This window comes from Rhopilema esculentum, chromosome 6 (genome assembly GCF_057945365.1).
Source record: "Rhopilema esculentum isolate cy_ngs chromosome 6, ASM5794536v1, whole genome shotgun sequence".
Classification (NCBI taxonomy): Eukaryota; Metazoa; Cnidaria; class Scyphozoa; order Rhizostomeae; family Rhizostomatidae; genus Rhopilema; species Rhopilema esculentum.
In genome coordinates, this window is record NC_142820.1 from 2,143,388 (window position 1) to 2,160,536 (window position 17,149).

Genomic DNA, 17,149 nt, shown 5'->3' on the forward strand with positions numbered 1-17,149 from the left:
TTAGCTCTCTGCTAATATGATTAAAAAAAGTCGTTGGAACCAAATATTGCGTCATTCTGAAACAGCAAGGCAGCGTACAACGTGAAAGTGTCTCTGATGAAAGACAGGATAAGAGTCGTGTTTTAATAGTTCCTTTCGATTTGATCGAAGAGCCAAGAATCTATCGGGAGAAGGAAGGTATGGTGTCACAAAAACTTCGTCCCTTCTCAAACAAGGAAGATATGATGTCACAAACACGGCCCTGTTTTTTTGTCCTTGGGTTTGTGCCTATCTTAAGGACCATGCACAGAAAATTGAAACTCATGAGAAGAGTTTGGGTTTTGTGGAATGCAATCCGATTGAATACGTGGATCGCATTTTCAGGGCCTTTTTTAACATACTAACTAGGGAGGAGGATGGCAATCGCCCCTATAGCCACAGTGAATTTCTATTGTTTTAAACAATCAGCTATTGTTTTTCTCGTTATATAAACAAATGATTGCCCCCCCCCCCCCCAGCCGGTTTCCCTTCGAATAGGCTATGCACATTTAGAGGTGAATTTATAGAATCAACCGCTTTTCTTGCACCATATGCTTAATCTTCGGGAACAAAGTACACTGCTTTATTGCGTATGAACAGCATGTTGAAAAATTTGATCTCCAATATTGGATGTTCAACCTGTGTATACTTAATGCCCGGACTGCAACCTGCTAATGTTTGCTGGAGTTTAATTAAATTTAATTTACTGTTTTTTAAACTTTAGATAGCTAAACCGTCAGAAAATTCATTTCAAAGGTTCTTCCTAAAAGTAAACTGTAATATATGCACAAACACTATATTAATTGGTTTGTAAAAAATATTTGCTATAGATACTTTAGAGTTTAGCTTTCATCTGAAATACGAAAACGTGCTCTGGTGTTTTAAACAGCTTTTTAAACTGTCTAAAGAAGTCATCGACAGCTTTGCTTCGTTAAAATATAATGTTGACTCAAACTGAAGAGCGTTAGGCATAATTAGCCCAAAGTATTTGTTCATCTTTCTCATGTTTGAAATAATGAAGAGTAATCGACTTTAGCCGGTTACGGACCATAATTATTTAACCCTGCTTTATGCTGTTACTATTTGTCAATTATCCGGAGTTGATCATTGATGCTCAAGCTTTTATTCCCAGTGTCCTTGTCGTTTTGCCAATATACCGACAGCAACGTGTACATAATTATTCTGTTACCTCCTCATCTTGGACACCTTATTGCTGTTTAAGCTCATCAAGCAAGCACTTCAAGGCTTGCTTAAAGAAGAAACCAAGCCGTGGATCCAATTTGTCACACGAAATGAAGCCGATATATAGTGGTATGGCATTGTTAGCAGTCACATTCTGCATTTCAACAGTTGCTGATAAAATCGGTAAGCGACCTTTGTACAAGATATTTATTTATTCCTAAAACGTTGATGTCCGTCGGAGTTAAATGCTCTTTATAAACATACAACCTTCCTTTGTCAATCATCTTCCACGGTGGCTCCTACCATCTTATTAAATTAAATCGCTACATAACATATGCTCCTTATTTGTTAGCCTGTGCCTTTCTGATTCAAGCTTGGGCTTCATTTCTAATTTACCTTTCTTAATAGATTATAAACTGACGGTAAAGACCGGCCGCGGACTGTTAGCTGGGACAGATTCTGTATACTTACTTACAGTTTGGAGTGGAAACCACAGCAGTGTAGCGTTTGAGTTAATTGGAAAGGCAAATATATTGGAGAGGGGAAGGTTAGTTTTCTATTCCGCTTAACCAAGATAAAATATAAGTTCGCTTATTTTTTCTTGACTTAACTTAACATGTTGATATTCGCCACGTTATTCGATAAGTCAAAGTTACCTTGAAGTATATCTCAAGCCGAAGTATATCTCATGCTTGGAACGAGCCTAGCTAGTAGCCATCTTAGTTTTCCGGATACAGTGCTCATTACATGACGTTCCTAAAAACACTACAATACTACATATGTCGCTACAATACACTAAGAACAATTATTTAGCTTCACTAATGATAGGTCTTGATCTTTTGTGATAATTTTTATTTGAGCCAGAAGTCCTTCCAATTAGAAAAACCTCAAGGCTTTACAGTATTTGGCATGCTTTACCATATTCACCACCACAAGAGGGCAAATTGTCCCAGGGACTCGATGTCCAGATGGCCACATAAAGCAATGAATTCCATTTTAAGAATGGAATTGATCAAGTGTAGCAAAAGTATGCCTAAAAATGGTAAAAAGTTTTAAACGATTGCAAGAATGACTGCAAGAAATTTTCTGAGATGCATTTTAAGTAATCTGAAGGATGTGGTTGCAAAATTTTTCTTCTCGCTCCGCCCGCAGGGGCATCGTCTTTCCATTTTGCACCAGCGCCTCTAAAACCTCTCGGCGGCCCCAGCCATATTTGCCACGCAATTCTTATAAAATTCTTATAGATTAGAGGAAATTCAGTAAACTGAAATTATTGTTTTGAGGCGCTCAAAAGAAGCTGCAGTTCATTTTTGCAGATTAACCTATAAATGGTTTCTCGCAAAAAATGCTCATGGATTCACCCAAAAACGCCAAATCCAGAAATGTTAGTTTCCGCAAACTTCATTTCCTTATACTTTCATGCTATTATTTGCTCTTACTTTATAAAATTTTCTATGGAAAATAGTTGGTCAAAAAAGTAAACCCACAAGCTAAGTTGCCTAGGCCCATCGCTGCATTTAACCAAACTTTTTGACGAGGCCAGATTAAGATATTTGATTATCAGAAACGAAAAAGGGATAACCGGATCTGTGGCACGTTTATAAGGGCTTGTTAGGGGGCTTCTCAGGGAAGAAGGAACCTTGGCAAGGAAACTGGATATTTTTCAAAACATGATCTGGGCACCTCTTGTCAGGAGGGAGATGAGTCTGCCACAACTTTTAAACTCTGTGTGAAATAAGAGAGTCGTCTGTTTGCAAAGGCCCCATGTCACCCTCTGTCTTGGCCCCAAAAGCCCTTTCGAGTGCAAGGCCTTGTCGATTTATTAGCAGCCTAATTATAATTTGACTCCTCCAATTTGATTCCTTCCCCTATTCCCGGAGAGCGATTTATTTATGTTTCTCGAAATCATATCTAGAACAACTCAATGTATTATATCTTATTTGTTTTTACAGCGAAGATCAGTTGTCATTTAACGAGAAAGAACTTCCTAGAATAGAATACGTTACTATTCAACGAGTTTCTCCATATGAGTTTTTTCAGGGTTGGTTTCTCTCTTGGGTATGTGTTAGTTTTCAATTTTTTATCCGTAGCTTGCTATTTCGATAGATTGGAAGACCAGTCTATTGTCTCTAAAGTTTCCCTTGTTTTATATAAGAAACTTTGCTCCGAAATGTCTTGCCTGCGCTTTATTTTGGACAAAATTGTTGTATTATAAATTTTATTAATAATTTCATAACAGAGTAAAAAATAGATTAAATTAAATGTACCGAGAAATACCAATAGCAGATAAATCATTTTTGAGTCAAAAAAGGACAAAGAGTGAAAATAATTAAAATGATTTATAGAAATTCAAATTGATTACATACATGTGCTAGTTGAGCTGTCACATTAAAAAGCAGCATGTCCAGTTGGCAAGGCGAAAGAAGATATTCTTGGGTTGTGGGTTTTAGGGACTTTTAGGGACTTTTAGGGACTTTTAGGGACTTTTAGGGACTTCTGAAGAATGGGTACTAGGACTTCTTGTAAGCCATTTTCATTTCAAAATGTTTGAGAATGATTTTGTGGCTTCCAAAAGCAACAACATGTTTCTCTTTATTTGGCAGATCAAAATAGAAGTAAGGGGTGCAGTTTATCAAGTAGTTGTCAATAAATGGATCAAAGACAATTTCAAACACAGATACACGGCTATTTTGGGTAAATATGCTCTTGTGATTTTTAAATAAAATATTTGATCGAATAATAGGTTTGTCGGTAAGTACAAAAAATGATTCTTTATTATATCATCTATTGCTCCAATGTTTAAACTTTAAAGATTTATGAATTGTGCTAATCGAATACATATACATGCAAATTGTGTGTTCCATTAGTGCTTAAAACGATTGTCTGTGCATTCTTAAATGGTTTAGAATATCAATAGAAGCAGTTTAAGATTTCAATGGAAGAAGTTTAGCTACGTTCTATAATTGCTAACAACCACATTTTAGGACCATCAGTTTTGTCGGGAAATCTAAGGATATACAACCCCCCTTTTGACAATTTTCTTTATCTTCGACCCTGGAGTGAAAACTGTCTTCTTTTCTGTCAGTTTATCAATTCAGATGACCCTTAATAGCCGATTTAAAAATTTTGTTCATCTTCAAGCAATAGAGCACTGCCTCATTTCGTACCAAGTTGCTGTAGTACTGATACTGCTGTCACTATATGAAACCACCATTAATTCCTCAACGTTGTTTGTTCGTATTTTCATTAGAATCTTGTCCACGCAACACCCGAAGAATTCAGTACTGCAAAGCACCAGACAATTGATAAAATGGAATCTTGTAAGCCAAACACTGGAAGAGAGCGATACTGGCAAAGCTATACTTCAGACAATGCTGTTTTCGCCGTATTTAAATTGTCTCTATTAAGGCTTTACCCTCAAAGATTGATTGCTGGTTAAAAGACCATCACAATGACGTTCCAATAGTGTTTTTAATGTTTTGCGTTAGTGTGAAGGACTTTTGTGTAGAGACAAATATTCCTCAACATTTTATTTTGAAATAAGTTTTCTTTCTATAAACTACAATCTTTCTAAAAATATGGCTTACCTGAACGAAGGTAAAGAAGCAAATTATTTCTCCATTTTCGATAAATATTTGAAAAGGGGTGAAATGAATATACAGAGAGAAATAGCCACATTTTTTGTAATAACTTAAATCTAGAACAAAGGATTGAGCCCCCCTCCCCTCCTGTCTAGTTTATATAGATGCTAGCACGCCAAAGCTAACAAAAAGTAAAAGTAATGCATTCAAAGAGCTCAAAACTCTTTAAATGGTTTTACATTTTCTTGGTATCCTGTCCTCTTGAAAGTCATTAAGGTTTTGTTTCTGGGTCACCCCCTCCCCCTCTTATCTATCGTTATTCTTCTAAGTATGATTCTCTTAATTAGTATCCACCTAAAATTTCACCCTTTTATTATTTCAACTTAAGATTAAGATTTGAAATTTTACTTAGCAAATTTTCAACTGAACTATTTCAGTCTGAACGTGTCTAATGCCCCTTCCACAAAACCGTTTCATGCAGTCAATCGCTTTTTGCAAGAATGTTTTCATAAACCCTTCAAAACCGTTATTAGTCTACCTATGGAAAGAGTTTTTTTAAAGTTCTGCCTAATTTTTTCAGGCGCTGAGATAACAAACCAATATTTATATTATTGAGATTTTCTTGCAGAGTAAATGTATCCAGCTGTTTGGTTTTTAGAGTATTATCGATCTTGCTATTGTACGTAAATGTTATTTGTATCAATAGCGGAGACACGCAGGGACAAGGGGATACAGCCCCCAGTTCTCGGCAGGATTGATTATGTATTTCGTCTAAATTTGATGAGAAAATTTCGGGGTAGGGGGAAGAGTAGGACTTTGGCGTTACTTGTTTGTAAACGGGCTTTTTCTGGCGGTAAAAATATTACGTCTATTTTTCTCATAAATACATACTATTTTCGTTACCGTAGCACTTTGTATAAGGTAAAAATAAAGTGTGTTTTCTCTCATTTTCTAAATCTGACGTCCTTTCTTGACAAAAAGCAACGTCGCCCTTTGGTGTTCCTCAAAGAAACCAGAAGCAATTAACGTACAAAAATTTAAAGATCGTTTCCCCTTCACAACCTGTGAAATGGTTTACAAAGTGGTGGATTCAAAGAGAGAATGAAAGTTGCTTTCAGTATCCTATAGATGGAAATCTGAAATGGAAACTGGAAAAGAAAAAGGTCGATAGAAAAGTACTACATTAAGTGCAATGCTAAGAAACATTTGAGTTTTAATACCTGGACATTTGAAAAGATGAATTACCGCACGATAGTACCAAATATAGCTTTATGTATGCAAATACGAGGGACATGATCAAAAATCTTATAAAAAAGACTTGAATGTGACAGATGAAAAAGGCAAAAGAAGTGAAGAAAATAGGCATTTTAAACACCGATGTTTTTAGAAATTCAAACTGGACTAGAATATGTTATATTCATAAAAGAAAGGTTGCCACTGAGATGTATAGAATAGTGAAACGAACAGAGGTACATAAATTAAATGACATGTCTGAAACCTTCATAATAATTCATTTTTGGCTAATACTTTGATACCTTTATTAAATTCCATTTTATATATTCATATAGGTATATATTTGTGTACAAATCCGGACCGATCCCTGATCTCTGATCAAAAAGAAGATTAAGTTGTTGTCCGTGATTACGTTGCAGCCTTGTTTTCAAAACGAGGTGAAAGCTGAAAATTTCGGCGGCTCTCAGAGGAATGTGACAACTTTTAAATCCAGATGTAGGCCTTTGATCGTTTTGAAATATATGAGAAATATCGTAGTAGTTAGAAAGCTAGGATTGACTAATGGTAGAAAGAACTACAACTAAAAAACAAGAGACGTAGAACAAACTAGCTACTTGGAAGTAAAATTGCTGCAAAATGAGGGACTATTTGAGACTGTGCGTTTTATTTTGTAGTTTCTTTCCAGTTGTTCTGCCCTGTATATATGCAAGTGAGCTATTTTTGTTTGACGCATCAAAGGAAATCGATGGCGGTATCCAAAAAGCAGTCGAGTCTGTGGATAAAGAGAAGAATTTTGGGGAGAAAATGAATTTGGAAGAAGCCGGTCATGTACAACAGGTAAGCTGGCCCATACTAACAATGATAGTTTATTTCAAACACGAACAATCATTGTAAACCTCAGAAATATAAACCTTATCTGTTATGTTTTCAGTTATAGATTATTTTGTTAGGAGCTGTTGATCATCTGTTTTTTTTTTCAATTTCATAAATCTATTTTATATGTGATCAAAATAAAGCCTGTACGTTTCTTGTAAATAATAGGTTAGGGAATTTCCTCAAAACTGCTAATTGTTAACAGTCAGGGACGCCTGCACATGATTAGAGCAGGAGGGGCATGCAGTGTTGGTGCTGAGGGCAAGTAGTAGAATTTTTCTACTAACATAATCAAGTATCCCGGGATTGGTTCGGGGGGGGGGGTTGGGGTGTGGGGATGAATTAACATAATCAAATATTAACATGGATATGTGCCATCCATACAGCTGGGTTTATCACCATCAAAGATTCTAAACATAGAGAAATGTTGACGAAATTACCTATATATACATAAACATGGGTATTAAATGGTCTTGTCACTATTAACAATAGTTGGGTTTTATAAAAATCATTGCTGTTAAAACGGGACTGGTTATAAAATTTTGATTGCCCGCTAAGTTTTAATGCTGATTTATCCTCCTTAGGGTCCTGAAGTACTTCTGAGGGAACAAGTCTTTTGTTAATCATTTATTACCTTTGCCGCTCTCTCTCTCTCGTGACCCATCTTGTCACAAACATACTTTTTAACCTTTGCATTTTTGTGCTGGTGTTATCCTCTTTCTAATATTTTCTTATAGAAATTAACATAACAAGAGTGGTCAAAGTAGTCATCAATTATCGATAAGCTTCTATAATATGTTCTTATGTCTCAGGGCACCTCTTGCCCCCTCTGCCCCTCTTCAAAGAGGGCAGCTGCCCCTCTTCAAAGAGGGCAGCTGCCCCTCCAGCCTCCCAGCCCCCCAGGTGTAGGCACCCTTGAAGTTGGCAGTATTAAGAGATTGGGCGTACAGAATCAGCTTTGCTATCCTGATTTTTAGCATTATAATGTAGATGTCTTCCAAATTGAGCCAAGCTCTCCAGCATTAAAATTGAAAAAAGAAAAGAAAAAACACAGAAAATAACTAGAGAAATCAAGATATCAAGGGCTGGCCAATACAAAAAGGAACACAATTATTATAATGTTTGAATGCTGCAAACAAAATTATTGTTAATATTAGGCAGTAAGAATTGGGCATATTGAAAAATTGCACAATCTGGCAGATTGCACACAAATTTAATGAGCATATCACATCTGCAAATATAAAATCATTTGTTTCATCAACATCTGGTTGAGATTTTCATTTTCTATTTGGACTTTTCTTCATCATCATCAGTAAAAGAAAATATTCAATCAGTGTTGGGTTACCTTTTCCTATTCTTTGAAAATCCTACATTTAACTAGGAGGTTTAATCAATAAACCAGCAGCGGAAATACAAGAAAGAATACCTTAACTTTCACTTACATTTGCATAATGAGTTCCACTGAATGTATGTGGAGTTGCTTCAGTATATATTTTAAAAAATTCTTTTAGGAATGGCTGGACAAAAGAAAAAATGAAAACAAACTTAAAGAAGAGAAAAAGACTTGGAATGTAGGGTTTATACATGCATTTGCTGCCTCAATATCAGTAATTATTGTATCTGAGCTAGGGGACAAAACATTTTTTATTGCTGCTATAATGGCAATGAGACATCGTAGATCAGTAGTTTTCCTTGGTGCTATTGGAGCACTAGCTTTAATGACTGTTCTAGCTTCATTCCTTGGCTATGCTACCACTGTCATTCCAAGAAAATACACATTCTATATATCAACAGCCTTGTTTGCATTTTTTGGGTTAAAAATGTTGAAGGAAGGGTATGATATGGATCCCAACCAAGGTCAAGAAGAATTTGAAGAAGTCTCTGTTGAGCTGAAAAGAAAGGATGAAGAGGTAATCATATCTTTGGCCAGTAATAATTTAGAATTATTTTTGTGAAGTGAATTTGCCATTGGTGGTAATGGTCCCTTTTTTGGATCAATCAAAGGAGTATTTTTTCAAGGGCATTGCTAAAAATTCCTTGCTTATAATTTTAGGTTTATCTTAGACAAAATGTGTTCTTTGAGGTTACTTATAGCTACCTATTTTATGGGAAACCTTTAATTCCCAAGCTGCTTTTAAAGCTTAGAATAGTTGCTTTAGGTTCATTAAACTTAATTGGAATCAAATTTGGTCAGCACCTGTACCATGATATAATTTTGAAAATACTGTTACATTTTGACAACCAATGATTTATTTACATAGCTTGAGAAACAACAAAAGTCTTCTGTGGTGCAAGATATGGAAACTGGAATCATCCGCGATGCAAATGAGAGGAAGAAATGGTACAGTTTTTTGTTTTCCCCAATCCTGCTGCAGTCATTTACAATGACATTTCTTGCTGAATGGGGAGATAGATCACAGCTGACAACAATTATACTAGCATCAAGAGATGTAAGCAATTCTTATTTCGTCTTTAACATATTATTTTCAAGATATTTGCAAGGAAATTTGACATGTTATCTGGGCCATCACCAAGGGATTGACAATTCCATCCCAGTTTTCCAAGGGGTTGTATATTTAAATCCCAGAGATCTGTCTGAAATATATCCATCCCAGTTTTCCCAGAGATTTATTTACCTAAAACTATTTACCCTGAATATTCCCAACTATAGAGTCCTGCTGCAATGAGCTGGTGCACTAGTCAAATCTTGACTTTTGACCCTTCCATATTTACGTTTGAAGAAGAGGCGCTAAAAGCTGTGGATTGCCAAAAATATGTGCAAATGATGCTATTTCAACATTTTTTTACTTCCTAGCATTGTTTGGTTTACATGCAATAATATTTTCCCATTACGCTTTGAGCATTAAGACTTTGAAAACAACTTGTAAGTTATTAATGCCCTTTGAAATAAGGGATTTTTTCTGTCTGCGTTTTACTTTCCACATGTGGCCATACTGGTGCACCTCTGGAAATTCACCCAGGGTCAGCTGTGAGGGCATAAGCGTACAGGAAGAAAAATCTAAGGGGGCTGCCAGACAAAAGTTCCATCCTTTACCAAAATTCCTGCTGGACTAAGGAAAGAATATTATTCGATTGTGGTTGATTTCTTAAAAAATTCAAACATTGTGGGGCTACAGCCCCCCTCCCTAGCCCAATGGCTTGTATCCTTGCTAGAGATCCCCTTTCACAGGATTTAAAGTATTAAATGAACATAATTATATGTAATTATTTTACAAACTAGTCAGCTGTTCTATGCTGTTAATTAAATGGTTGCAAATAAACAAATCCTTACACCCATAGTCTTTGTAGCAGCGCTGACACACTTGATTTTGGTGTGTGAACCACTATTGGGACAAGCCTACATTTCTTTTGCACATTTTGCTACTTGTTAATGTTGGTTGTATGGAAAGCAAATTAAATCAATTTAAGAATAATTCAAAGCATCATTTAGAGGACACACCAAGGTGTCTTTTAATAGTGAGTAGATCTTTTATAAACTCTTGTTCAAAAAGAATAACACGTATTTACTAATAATGCACCAACTCATGGCGTCAGGACTCTATATGATTGTTTCAAATTGTTGAAACATAGATTCTCCATTCATAGATTCAGGACTCCATTTAAGGATATTGTCCCTAAAGAACCACTATTTGGCCACACTTCATGTGAACACCATGTTGGGCCATTCAACATTGATATTACAGATGTTGGATAAATTTGACTTTATTTAGCTTGAACATCAGCTCATTTGAAAACTATATTCAACAAATAAAAAAACTAACTTATCTCTGTGTTCACTCAGGGAGATACTAGGGAAGAGGCCAGATATAACTAACTAAAGAGTTTTCTATTGACATGGTAGTTTAAGTCAATTTTTTATTCCAAAAACTCTTGATAGTCAACTTTCCTTTTTAAATTATTATATGACCAATGGTTTGATATAGCTTTGATCTATATCAAGTATCTGTTATCAATTATCTTTATTTCCATCCAATGTTTGGTGTTACATTTTGTCTTTTCTGTTGTAGGATCCATTTGGTGTGACCCTTGGAGGCATAATCGGTCATGCAATTTGTACAGGTTTGGCTGTATTAGGAGGCAGATTAATTGCACAGAGAATTTCTGTTCGTACAGGTATGGTTGAATAACATAAATTGATAATATTCACACTCTTACGATAATATTTTTGTGTCAGCTAGATACAAACTTCTTCTGTCAATTAGGAGTGTCAGCCTTTGTTGATAAGATTGAGTAGACTTTTGTCTAACACAAAGAAATGTGGCTGGAGAGACAATTGTCTTACCTCGTTTGTACATCAAAAAAGTTTCTGCTAACTTACTTCTTGCAACAGACAAAAAAATTACTTTTCATATTCCTGGGTTGTTTTACAGTGCTGTTGTACTTTAATCCAATTATCAATGTCAAATTATCAGATATATTTTGAAGTATTTATTATCTCAATTTGCCTTTTTTTCTTATTTTCAGGCATTCTGTTATATTTTTATCTTTCCTTTCTACCTTGGGATTATGTTGAGGAGCTCTATGATTACATTCTTCACATAGAAGTAAAACATTCTTTTGCGTGAGAAGCTTATAATGACAGTAGAAGTATGATTAGGACAACAGGTCACTCCCTTTTCACATGGTAAACCTGCAGCATTGTGTTTCAAATTATTACAAAAACTCTCTGAAATAAGAAGCTGATTAAGAGACAAATTCAAGCACTTTCAGTAAGATTATTTTCTTTCTTGCAGTTACACTTATTGGTGGAGTGGTGTTCATTTTATTTGCCCTGTCAGCATTCTTCTTTGATCCAAACCAAGCGATTGGCTAGCATGGACATTTATTCATTTTTAGGTTTGCAATTATATGATTGATGAAGTTAAAATTATTCACAATTGCATATTGAACAAATTCTGAATCACTGGTTGAATTTATAACTTCAGCAGCAAATATTAGGAGAAGAAATTTAGCATTGGCAAGAAATTTTGGTGGTTTTAACATTGTTTAACAATTTAATTGGTTTTTGTTCTTTAGATCAGCTGTTGTTAATAGATGAAATAAACCAAACTACCTGATTTCAGTCCCTTTAAATCTATCTTTGTTAATCAGCCAAAAGTCAGCCCCATTTGTTTCCCATGCTAGGCTTAGCCTTCAGTGTGTTCATTTTTAAGAAATCGTTTTAATATTTCAGACATAAACCTGTACCGACCCTTGTTTTATTTATCGCAACAAAGAAACTGTTTCAAACCTACATAAGAACCATTGTCTGGAAAAACACCTTAGGTTTTTTTCACCTATATCCTGGAATAGACATGAACTCGTCTTTCATTACTTGAGACAGCTTTCAGCGTAAAAAATTGGTTTGCATAGTTCTCCTTTTTCAAAATGAGGCTAGATTTGCAAATACTATTATCATCAAAAACGCTATTAGTGTCAATATAATGAAAAAAACATTTTCCAGAAATTGTTAGCCTTATGGTTTAATTCAATTGTACATAGAAGATTTTGTCAAAGACTGTATCATTACCTTTTAGCCTGAAATACAAAAATTAAAGTTTTCAAAATCACGTTGCGCTACTGTTATTATTCATCAACAAATATTGTTTTGAACAGATTGTTTGTTTTCGATACCAACTTGGTTTCAAATAACACTTATCAAAATCTTTTGTAATTTTTCATGCAAAAGAACATTTTATACAGAGTATTAGCAAATCTTCAATGCAACTGCTTTACTGAACCATTGTTAGTTATAAAATTGAATTTAGTTCATTTGAAACCATTGCTGTTGGGGCTGCAATCTTTCCATTTCTTGAAGTCCCAAATCAAGCACAAAAAGCACACAGTTCTTGAAGGAATTTGCTGATTTCTAATTTAAAGTGGTTTCACAAAAAATCTTGATTTTTGAACTATTCTTTGTAAAACAGGCCTGTTGAACTAAATGAAAAGATTTTCTGAGATTAATCATCTTCTTTTAGATGAAATAAAATATCAAAGTAAGTTGCCAAATGTAAGAATTTTAAAGCTTGTTGGCATTTGTTTTCAGTAAATATTTCAACTAGACGCAAAAAATTTTTTTAGGAAAATAAGCATGATTTAAAGTTAGTTTACAAATTCTTTGCTAGTGTAAAACTCTAGCAACAATTGCAAATGGTCAGTCTGTAAGGTTACTTTGTATGTTGCTGGTTTTCTTCCATTGAAAATTTAGTAAAGAAAACAAGGAACAAAGTACATGAGATATTTAGTTGATTTGAATAAACAAGGTTTTGTCATTACTGTACATACATAAAACCAGTTATCATTTGATGATCCTGTATAAAAAGCAATAAAATAATAATCAATTTAATCTGAAGGCAGATGAAGCAAAATGGAACTATTTAACAGATATCTAACAGATATGCTACATCATAAGACAACTAATAGAAATATGTAAGAATTCATGCTCACAACAAACAACAGTAGAAAGATAAAATTATCTGCTAAATTGTCAATTTGAAAATATAATTATCTATTATTCTTTAAATTTGTTGCCTTCTCTGAGATAAGCATCCACTGCACGCCAAAGGGCAGATATATTTCCAGCTCCAAAACCAGACGCTCCATGTCGCTGGATCAGTTCAAAAAAGAAGGTCTCTTTTAGGAAAACTGGCTTAGTGAAAACTTGAAGTAAATATCTAAAACAAAGCAAGACAAAATATTGCATAAAAAAATAATATTTATGTACAGGATTCAAGGTTTTTATTATGAGCTTTTTGAATTTATATTTTCATGTTTATAATTTTTACAAAATGTACTTAGTGGTCAATTACCCTTTCAAAAACACCATGGTTTCATTATTGGTTTTTGGAAATAAGTGTTTTTGTAGAAATGGAAACATTTTTTTCAATTGTTGAGCACATTCTGAAGTCCTATGTATGATAATGATTGTGCCTTACAAAAATGTGGTTTGTCTTTCCCAACACTGACACAACAAAAAGGGGAAGAGCATTTGCAGAAAAGTAATTTTCTTTCAAATGCATGTCTGCTCACCCAAATTTTTGTTGCTAAATCTTCAAATTGGTGTGATTATTTTAATCTTGAATAATTTGTTGTCAAACTAAGAATAGTCAAATATACTTCATGACCCTAAAGCAGAATTCACACAATAAACAGCAGGTCACAGTGCATCTCACAGTGTTTTTCAAATAATGCAAGTGTTCAGAACTGGTGTGTAACTTTATGTTTTTTTTTGAAAGATACAATGGCAGTGATAGAGTGTTTAATGATTTCACATGCCATTCACCCCCATTTTACATCCCCAACTTTAACTCCTAACTTTTCTTAGAGGTATGGCTTCCAAAAATAAAAAAAATTACTGCAAAATAATTGCCCCGCAATTTATTAACATTTTGATAAACATAGTATGACAAATTTTCAAAATTCGAACTTACTTTGGAAATTCAGTTTTATCGTCTATTTCTTCAGTATCAAGCAAAACTCCATGTTCTTCCAACAATTGTCTTAAATTTTCTTCATCTAGCTTTTTGATTTTTTCATCTATCTATGAAGAACCATGTAAAAACATAAGGGCTGTCATATCAGTTGAATACCAGAGGATGGGCACAAAGAGATAAACTTTGTTATGGAATATATGACTTTACTCTAACCACTTGTAAGCACTTTTGAATGTTATTAGAGGAAAGTGTCAGTACTAGGCAGTTTCCACCTTAAATTTTTGACAAATCCAACAACCACTTAGCGATGCCTCTAAAGAATAGTCTGCACCCAGGCTACTGAAGAAATGCTAATACCTGGTATGACAATACAAATCTTAACTGAATATTGAGGATATGACAAACCTTTGAAAACCCAGAAGTGCGAGAGCTGATTTTGCTAACAATTTTCCGGTTACTATTCTGAATATAGCCATATTACATTTTTCCCCCTGCTACTAAAACACTGTTTATGTTAGAATTTTTAATATTAGTGGCATACTGATAATTATTTCTTCAAAACAAAGTTAAAAAATTAATTTCATTTGGAACTTACTTCATTATAATAATGGATAGGTGGATTAATGAATTCTACACCATTTGATATCCACTGTTTGACATCTGAAAAAATATTTCCTGACAGTAATCCAATATGCTGAACTCCAGGTCCACTATTCTCCTTTAAGAATGTATCAACTTGATTTGGACCTAAATAAAGACAACACATTGTTACTTGTACTAGCACTTTGTTAAAATTAAAAAAGATGTTCGGGTAGTACAGATTTGTATATACTAGTCAAATGTTTGTTTTATAGTGACTCAATTTAGGTCATTTCATTCTTTTATGTTCATTTCAATTTAAGTCATTGCATTAATTTTGTAAAATCCATTACTGTATGTTTTCTACAAACCTACATCATTTTATATTCTTCATTCTTTATGCAAATCATCTCTCCATCAACCTAGTTCATCAGACAATGTTTTCTTTCAAACAGTGTTTCAGAAAACGTGTGTTTCAAACCATTGATATCCTGTTAGATCTCTTTGCAAATTAAGAAGCTGACTTCTGTAAATGAGAACTTGACTTTCAACCATTGTTTTAGAAAGAAATTAATATTAATCTTGATTTAATTGAAGAATGATGTAGACACAAGGGAGAGGGGAGGTTTGGAAAGGTACAGCACCCTGATAAGGTAACATTTATTGCATTTCAGGCTGTTCCAGCAGTTTTATCTCAATGAAACAATAACGTTTAGCAAAATCCATACTAAGCCCCTCTGAATGTTTTGCATTTCTGCTACGCCCATAAAAATTGACACAATTAGCAAACTTTGCAGAAATATAAGTAAAGTCAAGTACTTTATTATTTTACCTTGACCCAGTAGAGACTCAGCAAAAATAATTTTGGGGTTTTCAATCCCATTTCCGTCTCGAGATGTAATTTTCATAGATATTTCCGAACAAAAGTGATATTGCATGGCAGTTAGACGTAATCCTAACTGTTTTCCATCGCTGTTTAATGTTTCAACTTTGAATCCATCAGTTTGTTCATTGTTGTTCACCTTGCATCTTTCCATGTGCAAAAAGTCAGTATACCACTTAATTAAATCAAATGAAGTTCCGCTATTGACAGCAAATGTTATGTGATCAAGCATAAGTGTGTCATTAGAGCAGCTCTTTAAATCAACGACTTCATGGCTAGGCAAAACCGCCCCATCAATAATTTCGCAAGGTTTGTTCTCTTGAAATAAATTATCTTCCTCTGAATACTGATAAAGGGTAAAATTTGGCAAGAAAAGACCTCTATAATTTGATTTATCGACTAAAGTGTGTTTTACACGTCCTACAGGCGAACGAATAACAGCTCCTTCAATTGAACTCTGTTTCTCATACTGTGAAGTTATGATGCAATCGACTGGCCCCGGTTTCACTAAAATGTTTTCCTTCGGTATCAATCCACACAATCCACTAACATTCTGAGTCTCAAGAGCAATATTATCAACATAATCACATTCAGCTTTCGCATCTTCATGCAAAACAAAATAGATTCGATCTTTCTTCAAAACTACCTTCTCTTTCTGCTGAAAGATAACGTCTTTCCATCTTCCATAGACTCGGAATCCATACAATAAACAAAACCTTTGAACTTGCAGTTTCAAGTCCTTACACAAAAATTCAATATGATGGATTCTCATTTCTCGTAAATTTTGAACTCTGTTATATCAAGAACCTTCGTTACAATTGCTGTCACGCAACATTATGTAACAGCGTGAAAATAGGCCATATATACCGCTTTGCTAGAAAGACCTCATGCACTTCATAACGAGGCTTCCTCGGTCTCTGTCTCGCTTGCGTACTATGGTGTCACCAACAATATCATTGGTCACTAATAATTCAGAATTTTTTTGAGAATTTGAAAAAGAAAAGGCTTGAAAAATTCGTTACGCTTAAAGGCATTTGGCACAGATAAAAGTGGCTTACAGCCACTCGACCACGAGCGATTAACCAATCAAATTGCGCACAGAGAAAAACACGTGAACAGCTTCTGTGCATGTCAAATGTCTTTAATCTCCCTTCTCTGAAAGAGTCATTTCCGCCACTTGTATCTTGCAACAAGACATTTTTCAGAGAGCTTTGTTCCAACAGTCCCACGCTGGCTATAAACTTTCCAATTTGATACTACGAGAATAAGAGAACGATCTACACAATTTGGAGCCAAGGGATAACCATATAGCGTTGAGAGGGAGAGCACTGGTGCTGCTTTCGAATAATTTTTTTCCCGATCTGGTT

At 34.6% G+C, this 17,149-nt stretch overlaps 3 protein-coding genes across 3 annotated transcripts; 2 read left to right on the forward strand and 1 right to left on the reverse strand.

Moving 5' to 3' along the window:
• The first annotated feature begins 127 nt into the window (after nucleotides 1-127).
• LOC135686638 (uncharacterized) lies at nucleotides 128-6,328 on the forward strand. Its single transcript, XM_065202908.2, has 5 exons — nucleotides 128-1,383; nucleotides 1,609-1,747; nucleotides 3,153-3,258; nucleotides 3,804-3,894; nucleotides 4,451-6,328. The coding sequence occupies exons 1-5, from the start codon at nucleotides 1,089-1,091 to the stop codon at nucleotides 4,504-4,506; spliced, it is 687 nt and encodes a 228-aa protein (XP_065058980.2). The 5' UTR covers nucleotides 128-1,088; the 3' UTR covers nucleotides 4,507-6,328.
• A 151-nt stretch (nucleotides 6,329-6,479) lies between these two features.
• Nucleotides 6,480-14,130, forward strand: LOC135686634 (putative divalent cation/proton antiporter TMEM165). Its single transcript, XM_065202903.2, has 5 exons — nucleotides 6,480-6,851; nucleotides 8,399-8,797; nucleotides 9,149-9,337; nucleotides 10,916-11,021; nucleotides 11,642-14,130. Exons 1-5 carry the CDS (start codon nucleotides 6,651-6,653, stop codon nucleotides 11,719-11,721), a joined length of 975 nt encoding a protein of 324 aa, XP_065058975.1. The 5' UTR covers nucleotides 6,480-6,650; the 3' UTR covers nucleotides 11,722-14,130.
• LOC135686632 (4-hydroxyphenylpyruvate dioxygenase-like protein) lies at nucleotides 13,264-17,085 on the reverse strand. The gene is made up of 4 exons (XM_065202901.2): nucleotides 15,732-17,085; nucleotides 14,916-15,067; nucleotides 14,318-14,427; nucleotides 13,264-13,561 (listed from the first exon to the last, which is right to left on the reverse strand). The coding sequence occupies exons 1-4, from the start codon at nucleotides 16,552-16,554 to the stop codon at nucleotides 13,399-13,401; spliced, it is 1,248 nt and encodes a 415-aa protein (XP_065058973.1). The 5' UTR covers nucleotides 16,555-17,085; the 3' UTR covers nucleotides 13,264-13,398.
• Nucleotides 17,086-17,149: the final 64 nt, after the last annotated feature.